This window comes from Rhinatrema bivittatum, chromosome 4 (genome assembly GCF_901001135.1).
Source record: "Rhinatrema bivittatum chromosome 4, aRhiBiv1.1, whole genome shotgun sequence".
In the NCBI taxonomy this organism is placed as follows: Eukaryota; Metazoa; Chordata; class Amphibia; order Gymnophiona; family Rhinatrematidae; genus Rhinatrema; species Rhinatrema bivittatum.
Genome location: NC_042618.1, coordinates 161689205 through 161708457, shown reverse-complemented (window position 1 = coordinate 161708457; position 19253 = coordinate 161689205). Strand labels below are relative to the sequence as shown.

Genomic DNA, 19253 nt, shown 5'->3' with positions numbered 1-19253 from the left:
AAGACAATGTAAGAGCAGATTTTCTCAGCAGACAGATTCTGGATCCAGGAGAATGGGAGTTATCAAACTAAGCATTTCAGCTGATAGTGGATCGCTGGTGCCTTCCATTTCTGGACTTGCTGGTGACTTCTCGCAATGCAAAGGTTCCTGAGTCTTTGGTCGCAGGAGAGATCCAAAGTCCTTGGGCATTGATGCTCTCATGCAGGATAGGCCGGAGGACTGTCTCCAGGGGCAATGCAGCTGCGTACTGTTTCTTCCTTTTGCCAGATTTTCACTTGAACCAGTCTGTTTCCCTGCCATCTCTGGACGGGGCAAGAGATACGGAGGAATATCTCCTTTTTCGGCCTTTGGCTATCAAAAGGCATATTTATTTATTTATTTTATTTATTTATGGCTTTTTTATACCGACGTTCGTTTGCACATCACATCGGTTTACACTGAAACAGATAGCATAAAAGAAATTGATGGGAAGAGAAATGGGAAATACATCTCAACATTATAAGGGAAAGTTACAAAAAGGAGGTGAAAGGTTGTACAACAGAGCAGAGGGGAAGAGGGTGAGCAGGGTGAGGTAGATGATTAACATAGTATTGAGATATTTAGAGGTTTCTAAACCTTTCAGAAAGACAGACCAGCTGTTTATACTCCATAGTGGGAGTAAATAGAGTGAGCCTGCATCGCAGGCTACAATAGCCCACTGGATTAAGGAGGTAGTCGTGGCCACATATGTGGATTCTGAGTAGCTGTGGCCGGGTTATGTTAGGGCTCATTCCACTGGGGCTTAGGCAGTGGCATGGGGGAGGTTAGATTGTTGTCTCCTGTTGACGTTTGCCGAGCTGCGACATGGTCCTCTTTACACACCTTGTCCAGGTATTATTGCCTGGATGTGCAGGCCCGGAAGGACACAGCCTTCATACGTGTTGTTTTGACCGTACTCCAGGCAGCCTCCTGCCCTATTTGGGAGAGGCTTTGGTACATCCCACTGGTTTTGGAGTCCCTGGTCCGTATGCTAAGAAAGGAGAAATTACTACTTATCTGATAATTTCCTTTTCTTTAATAAGGACTGGTGAATCCACCTTCCCGCTCTTGGCTGCCAGATTGTGGTACTTTGGCCTCCTGTGTGGCTGTGTTCAGGGGAGTACTGGTAAGTATCAAGCCAGTCCCTAGACTAGTGTTACACTCTTGTCTGAGCTCAGTGTTCTTCTGTTGGCCGAGTGCTGGAATGTTATCTGCTAATAATCAAGTTTGTTAGTTTGTCCACAGTTGGGTTTTGCAGAGAATACTGGCGGGCTGATGGCACTGTAGGGGTATATATACTTATATATACTGTGGTGTCAGCTTTGTTCCGTCTCCATCTGCTGGTAGAGGTGTATAACCCACTGGTTTTGGATTCATGTGTCCTTTATGAAAGAAAAGGAAATTATCAGCTAAGTAGTAATTTCTCCTTCCTTCATCATCCTGCTACACCAGTCCAGATGCATGGGAAGTACCCAAGTCACCCAGTTAAACTGCGAGGAAGTCAGGGTCACCTTGAGAAATACTAGCTTCAAAGGCTGCATCCTCTCTGGCATGAACATCCAATCTGTAGTGCTTTGTAAAGGAATGCATGGAAGACCAAGTGGCAGCCTTATAAATGTCCTTCAGGTTCACAGCTGGCAACTCTACCCAGGAGGAAGGCTGAGCTCTCACAGAATGGGCCCAAAGATCTTATGGAGCCTGATGACCTTTCATGAAATAAGCTTTTACAATCACCTCTTTAATCCACCTGACCAAAGTCGCCTTCGAAGCTGCATCTCACCCCCCTGTTGTAAATGCTGGGCCATCTCTTCCTAGCCGCCAAGGCTCCTCCTAGGCATGTGTGCGCAGTACACTCTGAATCATCAAGGCCCTGCAGTGGTGGGAACCAGGGGCCGGTGCCAGCCGATGACGTCTGTGCAGGTTGAAGATTTAAACCCCAGTCGTTCTCCTAGCCGGCACCTCAGCAACATGTCCTACCTTTCACAGTGCATGTTGCCTTTTGTTCCTGCTCCCGCTTTTGTTCAGTTCCTGTCCTTGCCTTGTTCCTGACCCTGCCTCTTGTTCCTGCATTGACCTTATATTGCCTCTGGTTTCTGACTAGCCTTGCCTCCGATACCTTCTGGATACCCTTCCTCACCCCTGTGTCCTGACTGCCTTCCCGGTATTCCTCACCCTTCGGACTCCTGTGCTTGACCTCTGCTTGTTTCTTGTCCTCGTTTGATCTCTGCCTGCCCTGATCTTGGCCTGGAATTGCGTTTTGCTTGTATGCCGCCTGCCCCGACTAGTGCCTTGATCACAACTCTGCGGTTACACTGCCTGTCCTGACCATTGGCTTATCACTGGACGACGTCTACTCATTGGGACCACGCCTAAGTCCTGCTGGCCCCCGAACCCAAGGGCTCAACCTGTGGGGGAAGGGGTTGGTAAAGGTGAAACTTAGCTCCTGTCCTGAGTCTGTCTACTGACGGCATGGGCTTATCAGTTTGCTTGCTAGGCAGTGCCAACCACGTCTCAGTGCAAAGGCTCACTGACCATGACACCTGTGGTCCTCCAAACAATACAAACAGTCTTAACAGATTTGCAGACTAGATTAGTGACTTCAAAATAACCTCAGAAGGACTTGACAGAGATCCGGAAACTGGAGAAACCTATCCTTACCACGACATTCCACTTTAAAGAATATAGTAGCATAGTAAATGATGAGTGCAGATTACGCCTAAAGTTACCACAGGTTACCCTATTTCTTCAATTCCATCCTCTGTGTTTATACCATTCTGTTTTGCATTCCATTACTCTTCTTGTCTTCACCCCCTCTTCCAGGAGCGCATTCCATGCATCCACCACCCTTTCTGTGAAGAAATATTTCCTGACACTGCTCCTGTGTCTACCCGGTTGAAGATTTTTATCTTGACCCCTAGTCCTACATTTTATTTCCATTGTAAGAAGTTTGATTCCTGTGCATTATTAATACTTTTCAAGTATTTAAGACTGTAGCATATCTCCCCTGATTTACATATTTAGGGCCTCCATTCTCATAAGTCCTTCGGTGCAGGCCTCACACCATTTTGGTTGCCTTTCTCTGGAACGCTTCTATCCTGTCTCTAGAGCCTCTTTGAGATATGATCTCCAGAACTGAGCACAGTACTCCAGGTGAGGCCTCACCAATGACCTATACGGGGACATTATCACCTCTCTTTTCCTGCTGATTATTCCTTTCCTTTTGCAGCCCAGCATCTCTCTGGCCTTAACCACCATCTAATCACGTTGCTTGTCAGATCAGATACTCTCACTCCAGGGTCTCTTTCCTGGACCCTGCACATCAGTCTTGCACCCTATCGCTTACATCTGCTTTGGATTATTGCACCCCAAATGCATGACTCTGCACTTCTCATTGAATCTGAGTTGCCAAAATCTGACCATTCCTCAAGCTTTCTTAGTTCATGTCTTATTTTCTCTTGCAAATCTTAGTTTCATCCTCAAAAAGGCAAACTTTTCTTTCTAACCTCTCCATAATATCACTCAGAAATATATTGAACAGAGCAGGCCCCAGAACCAATCCCTGAAGTACTCTGATAATCACCCTTCTCTTCTCAGAGTGAGTTCTGTTTACCATTTCCTGCTGTTGTCTATCAGTGAACAGATTTCTAATCCATTCCATCACCTTTGGACCCATTCTCAGGCTGCTCAGTTTATTCATGAGCCTCCTCTGTGGGACAGTATCAGAAGCTTTGCTGAAATCCAAGAAATTTGCATGAAGTGCCCACCGTTTATTGTATTCCCTTGTCGCCCAATCAAAAAAATCAATCGGATTTATTTGGTATGAACTTTCTCTGGTAAAAACCATGTTTCCTCTGATCCTGCCACCCACTGAATTGTAGATAATTCCCTATTCACAGAGTTTCCATTAATTTTCCCACCAGCAAGGTAAGGCTAACTGGCCTGTAGTTCCCAGTCTCCTCTCTGCTATCAGTGTGTGAAGCAGCACCATCTCCAATCTGGTGGCCCCATGCCAGTTGCCAAGGATTTATTGAAGTGGATCTGCAGCAAACCCAGCAGCACCTCTCTCAGCTCCCTTAATATCCTGAAATGAGATGTATCGCATATGGCCCCATGGCATTGCCCACTTCAGTTCTGCTAGTTCCTCTCAAATATTTTCTTCTGTAAAATGGCGTGTATTCCCCACACCTATCTGTACTCTTGCCCACCAGCAGCAACCCTCCTCCAAGGTCTTCTTTAGTGAACACCAAACTGAAGTATTTGGTTACTATTTCTGCATTGCCCTAGCCTCTACGCATTGCTCCTTGTCTCCTTTCAATCTTACAATTTCACCTCTGGCCTTCCTCCTTTCTTTGACATACCTGAAAAATATTTTGCTTCCTCACTTTATCTTTTTAGCGGTTCTTTCTTCCAGTTTTTGCATCCTGATTTCTTTCCTCCTCTCTTTTAGCTTTACCAGATTTTCTTCCTTGTGTTCTTTTTGAGATCCTTTGTACTTTTAGCCATCTCTTTGGAGAACCATAGCGGTTTCCTTTCCCTCTTGCTTTTATTTATTTATTTATTGTTTGACGTAAAAATTTGTTGTCATTATTAAAGCTCCTTTTTAGTTTGGCCCACTGTGTATTTTCTCCCAGCCTTCCAATTCTTCCTCTTCCCCATTTTACCAAAGTCTGTATTTTTGAAATCCAGGACTTTGATCTTTGTGTGACTTCTCTCCGCCCTGGTCATTAAATCAAACCATACTATCTGATGATCACTGTTGCTTAGTTGGGCACCGACCTGCTTGTAGGAGATACTGTCTCTCAATTTGTGAGTACCAGGTCCAATATTGCCCCTTCCCTTGTGGGTCGCCTTTGAGCAGAGTCCCCTGAAGGATATCTATAGTCTACTTCTTACTGATTTTGTAGAAGATACTCCCGTCCATATCTAGCAGGTTAAAATCTCCAACCAGCAACATCACTCCCTTCCTTCACACCTTTTGGATGTTTTTGGCCATCCATATCTAGCAGGTTAAAATCTCCAATCAGCAACACCGCTCCCTTCCTTCACACCTTTTTGGATGTTTTTGGCCTGATCTCTGTCCAGTTCCTTTGTCTTGAGTTGGAGGCTTGAAGACTTGTATATGCCTGGATTAAACAGAAAACACTTGACATTAGCTTGCCTGCTGACTTAGGGGCCGATGCAATAAAGTCGCGTAGAAAGCGGGCGCTGAACAGTCAGTGCCTGCTCTCTTATCGCGTGCATGGCCCACCAAAGAGGGGCGCCATGCAATATTTAAATTAGGGGGTCGCGTTAGCAAGGAAGCGCTGGCGACCCTAGCGCATCCTTGCTAATGCGAACCCAAACGGTTTTCGTGACTGCCGTACCCCGGTCACGAAAACCAACGCCGATAAACCCTGCGTCGGTTTTCGTGACCGCCATATGGCAGTAAGGGAAACCGCCGATAAACCTGGTGTTGGTTTTAGTCGCTAAAAACCAATGCCGAGTTTATCAGCGTCTGTTTCCCTTGCTGCCATACGGCGGTCACGAAAATTGACGCCGATAAACCCGGCATTGGTTTTCGTGAGTTTGCTGAAAGGACAGGAAGTAAATAATGAGAGAGTTAAGCCCGGGATAAAAGACAGAAGGAGAGAAGTAATTAGCAAAAGGAGCTCCCTTGCCTGAAAATAGGTTGATTGAAAGTCTGGTTCTTTGGTTCTTTTTATGGTTTTCATGTACCCTCCAACATACAGAATGGAATAACAGTTCTTTTCATTTTGCCTCTCAGGCTCTCCTCTCCAAAAAAAAAAAAAATTGACGATCGGGCCCATCACAAAAACCGACACTGGGTACCAACCCCGGGTTTATCAGTGTCGGTTTTCGTGGCTCTCCGCCGGTAACAAAAACTGACGCCTTTAAACTTGGCGTCGGTTTTTGTGATGGGCCCGATCGTCACGTTTTTTTTTCTTTTATTTCTTTTCTTTTTATTCTTTTTTTGGTGCGCGCATCTATTAACGCCTGCTCCTGGCAGGTGTTAATAGATGACAGTTAAATGTGCGTCGGAGATGCACACTTTTCTTTTTGTATTGGGAGTGAATGCCTAATAGTCTCATTCACATGCATTTGCATGTGAAGAGCGCTATTGCATTCACTCTGCATTAGACACGCGTTGAATAGGCGCTAATCCCCTTATTGCATTAGGGGATTGATTAGCACCTATTCTACCAGCGTCTAACTGCACATTAAGAGTGTGCTTGGCTCAGCACTCCTCTGTAACAGATTTCTCTCAGCCATTGACTGAAATCAACTGCCTCCTGGCTTAGGCAACAAGGTTAACCCTGTCAGTCCTGGCTGCTAGAAAGTGGAATGCTCCAGGTTCAAGATGTCACCTGCTAGCTTAAACGTTGTTGAGGAATTCTTATAGGAGAAAATACCCCCAGGGTAACAAAAGGAATAACATTAACACACACAAGCCTTATTTTGCCACAGCTTCTTTTTATATAAACTTATTTAAGAATTTATACACAAGGTTACAGAGCAGTTCACAACACACAAACAACAATATGCTGTGCGTAAGATTCCTCTGCACGGCATTGGTGTTCAGTGTTCAATAAAATATGTCCCACCTCCCCACAATGGGGCCTGTGTGAAGAGCTCTTTCTCACCCATTTCTTCTTTTGTGTTAGGAACTGACATCGCTGCAGGAGAGGAAGTTGCCATCAAATTAGAATGTGTAAAAACGAAACACCCCCAGCTTCATATAGAAAGTAAGATCTACAAAATGATGCAAGGAGGAGGTAAGAATTTGGAGTGATACCCCCTTTTTTTTATGACCAACGGATAAACAGAAAGAATTCTAAGTGATTCCCCATTATTAGCAAAACTAAAGAAACTTACTCAGCTAAAATAAACTAGGGCAAACTGCACTCAAACACTATATTAAATGGTCATAAGTTCTGTACACATTATCTTGGTCTACTGTTGCAGCTACCTAATATTAAACAGCCTAAGACTAGGAAAGTAAAGGCCTAGGTATTTACAAAGTTTCAGATTCAATCTCAGGGGTGGAAAAATTGTGATTAAAATTTCATTGCCTGACACAGCCTGTTTCACTGCCTGACACAGCCTGTTTAGACAGTGCTGAGGAGGATGTGGCATTGCATCCCAAAAGTGTTGAGGAAGGCTTCAGAGGAAGAGATGCTGGTGTATCTCACAAGGCTGCATTGAGCAGTGCTGCAACCAGGTTACAGGGCTTGGGGGAGGAGAGTGATCTGCCATTTCAGCCCTCGCTGGGCTGTTAGGAAAAAAAGACATGCTCCTCTGGCAGATTACAAGAAGATGTGCCAGCACAGACTCCAGCAGGTTGCTAGAAAAGGACATTCTTTATTTGCTGTATGCCATTTTGAGTAGTATTTTATACTAGAAAGGGAAGAAGTAACTCAAAATTGCATTGTTGTATGTGGTTATGGCCCAAAGCAGACTGTACTGGGTGGCAAAATTGAAGATATGATTATTAGAGATGGGAGAAGAGGAATAGGCAAGGAGAAGGAAGTAAAGAATGGCAAAAAAAGCCAACCTGGCCTCCACAAAAAATGAGCAAAAAAAGTAAAAAAAGCCAATAAAATAGAGTAAATTATAGCGAGAAATAATATTTTTCACGTAGATAAGCAGGATGAATTAGCCATGCTGTCTGGGACGTCCCTCCTGTCTTGTAGGTGGCGGAGCTCTCAAAGTAAAGTCTTAAGTCTTGCTGTAGTGTGTGCCTGCTTGGCACCTCCCTCTCCCCTGTAAAGATTCTCCTCAGTCCGTTTTTTTTCCGCGAGCCTAACAGCCGTGGAGCGCTCGGTCTCCTCGAGTGATTTCCTCACAGGAAAATTTAATTGCTTTAAAAAGTGTAAAAACAAGCCTGGTAAAGTAGTTAGGACTAACTACTTAAAGAATTTCATCAAATTCTCAAAAGAATGCCTTGTCCAGGATTTAAATTCTGCAGTTGCGGAAAGATCATGTCTGTCACAGACAGACATGTTTCTTGTTATTTATGCCTGGGGCCCCAGCATAATCAATCGACCTGTGTTGCCTGCGGACGGATGTCCCCCAGGGCACATCCTCAAAGAGTCACAAAAATCGAAGATTTAAGGAGGGCTGTGTCTGGACTGATCCATGGTACTACAGGAACGAAAATTAGCAGGTAAGTAATAATTTTCTTTTAAGGAGGGCTGTGTCGGGGTCCTATGGCCCATCGGATGAGTCCACAAGGTCCTGTCCTGCACCCCCTCATGCGTCGAGGGAGTCGGCCGACCGCGAGCGGCTTCTGAAGGTGCTTCGGCGTCGACAAAGAAGAAATCATCAGCTCACGGAGCAGGCGACACACCATCAGCTCCGAGGAAACCCGCTGAGTCTACCTGTATCAGTGCATCGACCCGCACTGATGCCCCGAAGCACCACTGATGCATCTGGCGCGTCTGCAGCCGGCGCATCTGGTGCTCGGAAGAAGGTCCATACTTTGGGATTGAAGCATTCCCATTCCACACCGAAGCATTGATGCACTTCTGACGCTTTTCATCAACCATCAACTCAGAAGCATAAACAACCAAAAAAGCATAAGCATAAGAACTGCAGGGAATCTTCCCCACTCATCATTGTAGATGAGGATCCATTTTCTTTCCCTTCTGCTGCATCATCTTCGTCAGAACAGGAAGAGCCCTTGCCCAAGAAATCACGCAGGGATCCTTTACCCAGAGACAAATCTGTGAGGCACCGACATCCTCAGCCGTCAATAGTTCCACCGTCTGCACCATCTCAAGGGGCTTTAGCATCACAGGAAATGTCGCAGATATCTCTGATTTTGGCAAAATTCTTGTCCACAGTTGCTGATCAAGACCAACCTGCAACAGAACCTATTCCTCAAGCACCACTGTCCCCTGCTCACAGTTCCACTCATGCTCCTGCTCCAACCTCACCGGCTCTGTCTTTACAAGTCGGCTCTCCAATCTCATGGGTCTTCCATTGGTTATCTGTCCGACCCTCCGGAGGACCAGCCAGAACCAGTATCACCTCCTGAGGACTTGACCTATTAGAAGTTCTTAGAAAGAGTAGGTCAAAGTCTTAATATTGAGACAAGGAAATTGCTGGACCCTAGAGCGGACGTTTTAGGTCTGCTGAAAGTATTCGACATTCCGGTGGAACCGGTGGCTCTTCCATCGCATGAATTACTGAACACCTTGATGAAAAGGGCATGGGAGACTAAACTGGCTGGACCCTTGACGTCCAGAAAATCGGAACTTAAATACAGGATGAGACAATCTCCATTCTATTCGCACGTTCAGTTACCTCACGCATCCGTCGTGGTAGAATCTGCTATGCAGAAAGCGCGCAAGTCCAGGCTACATTCCAACACCCCGCCGGGACGAGAGTCAAAATACCTCGATGACTTTGCGAAACAGGCCTATCAATCAGGCATGGTGAATGCAAAGATTCAGCAGCATCAATTTGCAATCATGCAATATTTGTTTCAATGTCTACAAGACTTAAAACCTAAGATCCAAGATAGTTCACCTGACCAACCCCTCCCTACTGAATTTCATTACATCGAAGAGGGATTGCGACATTTGATATGCACGATCTACGAAGGTTTCGAGACCTCAGCAAAGTCAACAGCAAATGCCATTGCAGCCAGGCGAATGGCGTTGCTCCAGGCCAGCACAGTAAGCGAGGATGTGCATGAGAAATTGGCTAACCTTCCTTGCCATTCTGACAACTTGTTTGGTAATCATTTCAAGGACACGGTTGCTCAGTTAAAGGAGCAGAAACTGGCCGTTCACTCTCTCGCAACTCCATCATCTTTCTCCTACGGCAGAGGCTACTATTTTATTTATTTATTTGGTCAAATTTATATACCGACATTCAAGTTCATTTCACGTCGGTTTACAATGACAGAATTTATAATACCATTCCACATATTAATTAACAAAGTTGTGATTAAGCCTTCCATGTTACATAAACATTAATCATAACTAAAACATTTTAAAATATCATTCTAATCAATAATTCTTAATTTAACTAAAATCATACTAAAAATACTACTTAGATTAAATAACTCCTATAGCAATAAGGTGAAATCACATTACATAAAAGAAATAAAATTAAAATCTAAAATATGTGATTGTTAATAAAGTTAGTTAAATAGATAAGCAGCTGTTCAAAACAGGGAGTCTAAGTTTGGATGTTAGTTAGCTTGATTAAACGCCTGCTCGAATAGCCAGGTTTTTATCTGTTTCTTAAAGCTATTAATGTTTGCCTCTGTACGAATATCAGGGGGCAGTGAATTCCACATCTTAGGCCCAGCCAGCAACAATGACCACAATTTCAATGCTGCCCTTTCCGGCCTTATCCTCCCTCTAGATCGGCTTATTACTCATCATCTCACCCCCCGATGTCTCAAGCTCCAGCTTCCAGGCAACATCAGAGAACTCCAAGGTCTAAACCTCCGCAGGAGCAGAATCCAGCTGAACCTGCACAAGGTTTTTAGGACATCACACACCACCGCTATCAGCACCAGTCGGGGGCAGGCTCCTACATTTCTTGCCTGCATAAGAAAATATCACCACCGACCTCTGGGTTTTAAAGATCATAAAGGAGGGTTAATCTTTAAACTTCACCACCCTTCCTGTCATTCCACATCTAGTGCCCAACAGGGAACATCACATCCATGCCCAACAAATGCACCTGGAAATAAACAACCTCCTAAAGCAGCAGTGCATTGTCGAACTACCCGTGTCTCACCATCACACAGGTTATTATTCCCCATACTTCCTCATTCCAAAGAAATCAGGAGGGTTCCGTCCTATCTTGGATCTCCGGGAACTCAACAAACACCTTACGACGGAGAAATTCAAGATGACATCACTCAAAACCATACTACCCCTTCATACAACCCAGAGATTGGATGTGCTCCATAGATCTCAAGGATGCCTATTCTCACATACCAATGCACAGGGCTTCCTGGCAGTACCTTTGCTTCAAAGCAATGAATCGCCACTTTCAATACAAGGTGATTCCATTTGGCCTCTCCTCGGCTAGCAGTAGCAGTGGCTCACCTACGTCGCCAGAGTATTCAGATTTTTCCCTATCTGGACGATTGGCTTCTAGTAGCACCCAGCCCCTCTTTTCTCCAGATGAATCTCATCACAACTATACAGTATTTGGACACATTGAGTCTACTAATCAATTACGAAAAGTCGAATCTCCACCCCACGCAGGCGTTGCATTTCATTGTAGCCCACATCGACACCTTAAAGAACAGAGCATTCCTTCCCGAACCAAGAGCTATAGCACTCAGAACTTTAGCTCAAACGCTAAAGCGCTTAAACACTGCTCCGGCTTGACAAGTGTTGAAACTTCTTGGGCACATAGCTGAAATGATCTATGTGGTCCCCCACACACGACTACACATGAGATGCCTTCAGTGGGGACTGAAAACTCAATGGAAACAGTTCTCCGACCGTCTCTCTGGCCCTTTCTCCATTACGAACAGCGAGATATAGACTGGTGGCTATCAGAAACGCCCCTTTCAATAGGGGCTCCCCTGCGCCCCCTGATGTATCAAATCATACTCACTACGGATACCTCCACGAAGGGATGGGGCGCCCACTTGTCTCATCTTCAAACTCAAGGCCTCTGGTCCACCTGGGAGAGTATGCAACAGATAAACCTCTTGGAACTCAGAGCAATTCGGAATGCTCTCCGTGCTTTTCAAATCAATCTCAGAGGAAAGATAGTTATGATCCACACAGACAACCAAGTGGCAATGTTCTATATAAACAAGGAAGGAGGGGTCGGTTCTTGGATTCTATGCAAGGAAGCAGTAGCCATCCTAGAATGGGCAGCCAGCAATTCCATTACACTTCAATCCACTTACCTTCCAGGCATAGACAACACCAGGGCGGACAAACTAAGCAGAATATTTCATCCCCACAAATGGGAACTACAACAGTCTGTAGCCCTACAGCTCTTCCGAACTTGGATGGCCTCGTATCGATCTTTTTGCCACGGAGCAGAACCGCAAACTCCAAATATTCTGCTCTCTGTTCCCATCTCCTTGTCGAGTAACATAAGATGCGTTTCTCATCAGCTGGTCAGAGGGCCTACCATACGCCTTTCCACCAATACCTCTAATCTCACCACAGTACAAAAATGCATAACAGATTCGGCAGATCTCATCCTCATAGCTCCAGTGTGGCCAAGACAACCATGGTACACATACCTCTTCTGCCTCTCAGTGGAGGTTCCAATTCCACTAGGAAACAACCCTTGCCTCCTAACTCAGGACAAGGGCACTCTTCTACACCCACTCCACTCCTCTCCTCTCTAAACCTCACAGCGTGGAGATTGAAAGGACACTGTTTCAAAACCTAAACCTCTCTCCTCATCTGGAAGAAATCCTGATTTCCTCTAGAAAGCCTTCCACCAGGTTGAACTACAAAAGAAAATGGCTGACCTATGCAGCTTGGTGCTCAACCATTGGCATAGATCCATTCACATGCCCAGCATCTAACTTGCTAACATATCTCCACAGTCTTTACCAAAGAGGGCTGGCGACAGCTTCACTCAGAGTTCACCTCAACGCTATCTCAGCTTATCATTATTTACACAATGATGCGCCGATCTCTACTCATCCACTTATCTCCAGATTTATGAAAGGTGTATTTCGACTACGTCCACCAGTACGAAAACCACCTGTACCGTGGGATTTGAACCTAGTTCTTGAACAACTCATGCTACCACCCTTTGAACCACTTGACACCTGTCACCCCAGATACCTGGCGTGGAAGGTATTTTTTCTGGTAGCGCTCACCTCGGCTAGAAGGATCAGCGAACTACAGGCTCTAGTCCACTACTCCCCCTACCTGGTTTTCTACCGCTATAAAGTGGTTCTACATCCACATCCCACTTTCCTACCGAAAGTGGTTTCGGCTTTCCACCTCAATCAATGCATAACTCTACCAACCTTTCATCCTCGTCCTCATATTGATGAGGCCCAGCGCAGACTACATACGTTAGACTGCAAGCGAGCACTGGCATACTATAAACAACGTACTGCCTCTGATTCCAGACCTTCTCAACTCTTCCTCTCCTTCAATCCGAACGCACCAGGCTTACCGGTATCAAAAAGAACTTTGTCACCCTGGATCACAAATTGCATCGAATTCTGCTTCCAGCGACATTCAGAACAGCTTACAACTTCGCCAAAAGCTCACCAAGTCAGAGCGGTAGCGGCCTCCATTGCCCATCTACATGATGTGCCCATTATAGACATTTGCAAAGCTGCGACCTGGCCATCAATTCATACCTTCACTACACATTACTATTTAGACAAACTCACTGCAATGGATGCATCAATGGGCAAACAGATTTTAACTCCTAAATATTTCCTGTCAACAAGGACTGTCCGCATTATACCTTTGCAACTTGAGCAGTCAAAGCATACAAGCTCTTAAGAAACGAGAAAGCTCAAGTTGCTAGCTGGGGACTCCCAGACAGCATGGCTAATTGGTCCTGCTTATCTACGTGAAAAGAGCAAGTTTGCTTACTGTAAACTCTGTTTTCCATATATAGCAGATGAATTAGCCATGCTGACCCTCCCGCCTCCCCGGACTTGCTTTATCACGGACTGAGGAGACTCTTCACAGGGGAGGGGGAGGTGCCAAGCAGGCACACATTTCAGCAAGACTTAAGACTTTACTTTGAGAGCTCCGCCACCTACAGGACGGGAGGGACGCCCCAGACAGCATGGCTAATTCATCTGCTATCTACGGAAAACACCGTTTCCAGTAAGCAAACTTGCTCTTCCCCAGCTCCTTCTAACTTTTTCTAAATATTTTTCCACCCCTGCAGGCTCTCTTGTATAGAGTAAAAGAACCAGAAACTACTTTGAATAGAATAAGAAATGTACAGCTGATGCATAGCTCAAAGTACAAAAATTTATTCCATTGTAATTGACAATCGCTACCAATGCACTGGTTTTTAGAATGACGTTTGTCTCTGTTCTAGTGGGTATCCCCACAATTAAATGGTGTGGAGCAGAAGGGGATTATAATGTCATGGTAATGGAGTTATTGGGACCAAGCCTTGAAGATCTCTTTAATTTCTGCTCACGGAAATTTAGCCTCAAGACTGTGCTACTGCTTGCTGACCAAATGGTAAGAAATTGACTTAGATAATATATCACATCCAGTGCCCCTAGCCTCCTGTGATTGTGCAGCCCTGGGAGAAACCGTCTAGTTAGTTTGGTGCAGCATATTTTATAATCTGCCACAGAATCAACATTCCTGAATGCTTTTACACCTCTTAATTCAATCTTTTGAAAAAAAAAACAAACCAAAAAAAACCTGCAGGGGAGCTTGCCTGCCTTCAGTCTTAGGTCTCTCTCTATGCTCCTGCTCCAATCCCTCCCTAGCAAACAGCTTGTTGTTCTCCCCCACCACTGTTCCTCCTATCCTGCAGTGAATTGGAAAAGGGGGAGGAGAGGTTTTGAATTTGGAGTGTACGGAGAAAGCAATAATCTCAAAGATTCCTTAAATCAAACCAAAGGTCTTGATGTAATTCCTGGATGGAGCATTGTCCCTTTAGAAGAATTTCATCTTTATACAATGGTTCTTGCACCTACGCATGGAGTCGATCACACACTATTTACAAAGACCTGGATGTATTTTGGAAGTCTGCAACTGTTAGTGGCTTAAAGCTAGCAGAGAGGGTAATAATTTTAATTCATAGACTTCTTGATGATTGAGACTACCACTGACAAGTTTCAGACTTGTGCTAATTTAACCCCTTTTTTGTATCTGTTATGTGTCCAGAATATTTGTACATATCTATCTTGAAATTAATTGCATAACAAACCTCTGATGTTGAGGGTATTTTAGCATACAGAAGCTCATATACTTGTGTAGGGAGACACCCTCCCCCCCCCCCCCCCCCCAAACTGACTCTTTTTGGTTCTAGGAACATAAAATATTCCAGGTAGGGGAGGCCCTGCACTTAACCTATTTGACTTGGTTGATAACTGTTTTGCTTATTTTCTGTTGCGGTACCTCAGAATGACCACAAGATGGCCATTTTATAGCGTGAGCAATTGTTTGTATAATGATGTGATTTTGGGGAAAATGGTGTGAGTGCTATAGAAAATGTGGGTTTTTCTGACTGGGTAACAAGGGTTTAGTGGGAGGTATAAAAGTGGGAATTTTTTGGTAGGTTTTGCCTTCTTGGATCCTGCGATTCTCAGAGTGGGGTGTGAAAGGGATCTCCAGGATTGTAGCAGCCTGGAGTAGCTAGCCTGTGGCTTGGTGGGCCTGGGGGCACTCCCAGCATGGGAAGAAGGACTCTGTGGAGGCTTTTCTCTTCAAAGTGGGAGAGGCCTGAGGCCATGGCGTGGTAAAGTTTCTTTCTCCCCCCCCAGAACTGACCACAGCCAGGTAGAGTGGCAGCTGTTCTTTTCCTTAAAAGAGCAAGGTGAGGAGAGGAGTCTGGGGGTGAGACCAAGATGAGGAATGCCCTAAGTGGTCTGTGTCATGGGGAAGGCTGGGGAAACCCCACCTACTTGGGACTGGAGAGGTGTGGGAGGTCGTAGACCCAAGGGGACATGAGTAATGATAGCAGTGGAAATTGCACTGTCCCTTTTGGATATGAATTTTGGTAGAGTATGTCTGAGAAAATTCCAAGGATATGAACCCCCATTACAAAATGGAAGAGTTGAGAAATTGGGTAAATGGTGAGGGAATGTAAATATTATGTTCCACCAAGATATTAGAAGGGGAGTTTCAACAGAGTCCCCTGAAAAGGATGAGAGCCTGCACTGTAAGCCTCAAAAGCGTTAACTATGGTGAATAAGAGGCAACTCTGTGTAATTCCCATGAATTCTGAGATACTCAGCTTGTACTTTTTTTACCCTATGCCAGTCCTCATGAATAGTTGCTGGCTGGTTCATCCAGAAATAAGGTGAACAGTTTGAAGTTTAGAAGCGGTGTCTGCTGCACTTAATTTTATCCAGCACTAATGGATAGAGGGGAGAGGAGATCAGGGAAGAGAGAGTGGTTAAAGGGTATCCCAGCTGTCTCCAGACAGGTCCACTTCACCAGCTGCGTGACCTGTTCAAAGAACCCACTAAATACACTTGGGAGGAGTGGCCCTTAACGAATACTGAAACCTCTTCATCATTTTATTTACCCCAAGTGGAGGTTACACTTGTAAAGATGGAAAGGACTTTTCAAGAAAATATAAAAAGGATGATTGCTTTGCACTATTAATGAAAAGGTATGAGCTAAATAAACAAATACATTTCATAATTAAAAGTTTGTAACTTAATATACATAAACTTCATAAAGCATTGATTTTTGTATTTGTTACATTTTTCATTTGTATATAATTTGTTTAAAATAATGTGAATAGTTTTCAATAAAAAAAATATTTTTGCATAGTCAAGGTATGAATCTTTATGAAGAATCATGCAAATCTGCCAAAGAATTTTCTAACTCATGCTGCAGAATCTTGATAAATGTGCTGCAGGAAACCAATGGCTCTGATCACTTCTGAATCTCTGAGTTTGCAACACAAACAGTTTTTCTTGGTTTTCTTTGTTACATTGTGCTTTAAATTTACAAATTATGTTGACTGTATTGTTTGTTTGTAAATGCCTGGAGGTTGATTATTCGAAGAGTATGGCTGATTTACTTTTGGAGTTAGCCAGCCAAAGTCTGATATTTGAATTCTCTCCCCCATCTCGTCAAATTATTGCATGGACAGAATTTACCCAAGTAAGGGTTTAACTTTTAAGAATGTAAGAAATGCCCTGCTCTCTCCAGCAGTGCCCAGTCCTCGTCACCTTGAAGTACCCAGCAAATCCCAATACGAAAGTGTTTCAAGTTTCTGTCAGTGTTGCCCAAAGTGTAATAGATAGCAGCCTAAAGTTACCTGGATAACTTTATCAGGGCTGCACCTCCGGACAAAGGAATCTGGGTAATCCACCCATTCAGTGGGTTTTTGAATATTGGCCTCCAGGGATTTAGCAAATTTATTCATTCATTCATTCATTTATTTATTTATTTATTTAAGAAGATTGAAACGGAATTGGTTTTTCACTTCTAGATTAGTCGAATAGAATATATTCACTCAAAGAATTTCATCCACCGTGATGTGAAGCCGGATAACTTCCTAATGGGACTAGGAAAGAAAGGGAACCTAGTCTACATCATAGACTTTGGGCTTGCAAAGAAGTACCGAGATGCTCGAACTCACCAACACATTCCTTATCGTGAAAATAAGAATTTAACAGGAACTGCCCGCTATGCATCCATCAATACTCATCTTGGAATTGGTGAGTTATCTGGGCTTGCATACCCTGCTAAAATTTAAACAAAGAACCTGTGCAGGACTCTGAGATTTGCAAGTCCATTCATAAGGGAGCTTGTAACAGCCTCTCTGTGTGACAGTCAACCTCTTTATCACTGGCTGTCCAATAAAAGGCAAAACTACGAAGGGTATTTATTTAGTTACTATCCACCATGAAAATAATTTTTCTGATGTTTGCAGATTTTATAAATTTTATACTTTGGGAGGGCAGTTTTCAAAAGCCGTTTGCTCGAGCTTTTGAAAATTGCCCATCCTGTGTATGGTGAGAGTACACATGGGGGATCGACAACGTGTACCTCTGGGAAAAGCAGGTGGGATCAGGTCAAGGCAGGCAACAGCACACACAGATTTTCAAAATGATGGGCATTGTTTGGAAGGGAAAAAAACACGTGCAGAAAAAGCAGGTGCAAATCTCTGCGAGTGCTTTTTCTGCAGGCAGTTTTCAAAAGGAAAGTACCATGTACCTTTATTTAGAAAATTGGTGCGACAATTCGCATAATTTTAGAAATTGCCCTATATCAGCATTGATTGTCATATTAGCCATCTGAACCTGTGATGACAGAATCAATCTAGTAATTGGTTCTGTTTGGCAGGCTGCAAGTTTGTAATTAGCTAGAAGTTCTAGCAGGAAACGCAGGTGCTTATGTAGCTGGATCTGTCTAGCAGGCTATGCAGGAGACATAGGGGCCATATGTCTTGGCAGTAGCCACACTAATATTGCTGGCTTTTTGGATTGTTCCAGTGTTTCTTTGTTAGACCTGGGAAAGGTGGGTGCTGGAGGAAACAAAGTGGGGACCTTGTAGATTGTTCTGCCCAAGATGGTACAGTACAAAGGAGGAAGACAAAAAAGACTGTCCTGGGTAAGAAGAAATCTTGCAGTTGGCCATGCCCTATGGCTGGCAGCAGGAATGTATCCTTTGCAGTGTGGACAGGATAACTGGCAGACTAGATGGGTTGGATGATCTTTTTCTGTCGTTATTTACTGTGGGCCAATACAGTAAGGGTCGGTAGAAAGAGGTGCGTTAGTGCCCGGCGCACCCGCGTTTGCCGCACGCACAGTTCGGATCACCTACAGCTCGATACTGTATTTAAATGGCATGCAAATGCAAGCCGCGTCCAACGTGCTTCCATGAAGCGCAATCCATTTTACTGTATAGGCGCTATACAGTGCCTATACAGTATCCTGGGTGCGCTGGTACCTGTCATTTCAAATGACATTTGAAATGACAGGTACCAGGAAGTGGATCCCAACTTTAATCAAAAGAAAACCTAAGGGCGAGCAAGGCGCAGGGCGAAAAGCGACTCAACATGCTATTAAAATATAAAGTGTAACCAAAGTTGACTTACTTTCACGGCGTACGTTCATACGCTTTCGCTGACTAAGCCAGCGAAAATGTATGAACGGGCGTGCGTGACTTCACGCACGCCCGTTCATGCGCCTTTGCTGACTAGCGCCCGTGCACTACGGGCGTGCGTTCATCCATCTTCGCCGGCGGGGGCCGCTGGAAGCCGCTTTCACTGCTGGCTGCCCCCAGGAGGCACGGGAGCCGCGGTGCGCGCCTCCGGAGGAGGGCAGAGAGGACTGTAAGAAAAAGTAAGTCAACTTTGGTTACACTTTATATTTTAATAGCATGTCGAGTCGCTTTTCGCCCTGCGCCTTGCTTCGCGAGGAGGGGAGAGAGGACTGGGGCTGCCCCGGAGACTGGCGGCCAGGGCAGGTGAGCGGGGGTTTGGGGGAAAGTTTGCCGCCTACCCTTACCCCTGCCTGTAACGCAGGGGTAAGGGTAGGTCTTGGGGGGGGTCAGGAGGGTGGGGGGTTGTAGTAAATTAAGTCGGCAGGTCTTGGGGGGGGGGGG

General features: G+C 44.8%; 1 protein-coding gene across 4 annotated transcripts in view; it reads left to right on the top strand.

The window, feature by feature from the left end:
- CSNK1D (casein kinase 1 delta) overlaps positions 1-19253 on the top strand; it is a 101295-nt gene that overhangs the window by 22714 nt on the left and 59328 nt on the right. For all 4 annotated transcript variants that reach the window (XM_029599039.1, XM_029599040.1, XM_029599038.1 and 1 more), the window contains exons 2-4: positions 6681-6791; positions 14044-14192; positions 17134-17362. In XM_029599039.1, coding sequence (XP_029454899.1) covers positions 6681-6791; positions 14044-14192; positions 17134-17362 — 489 coding nt within the window. The remainder of the gene's footprint in view (positions 1-6680; positions 6792-14043; positions 14193-17133; positions 17363-19253) is intronic.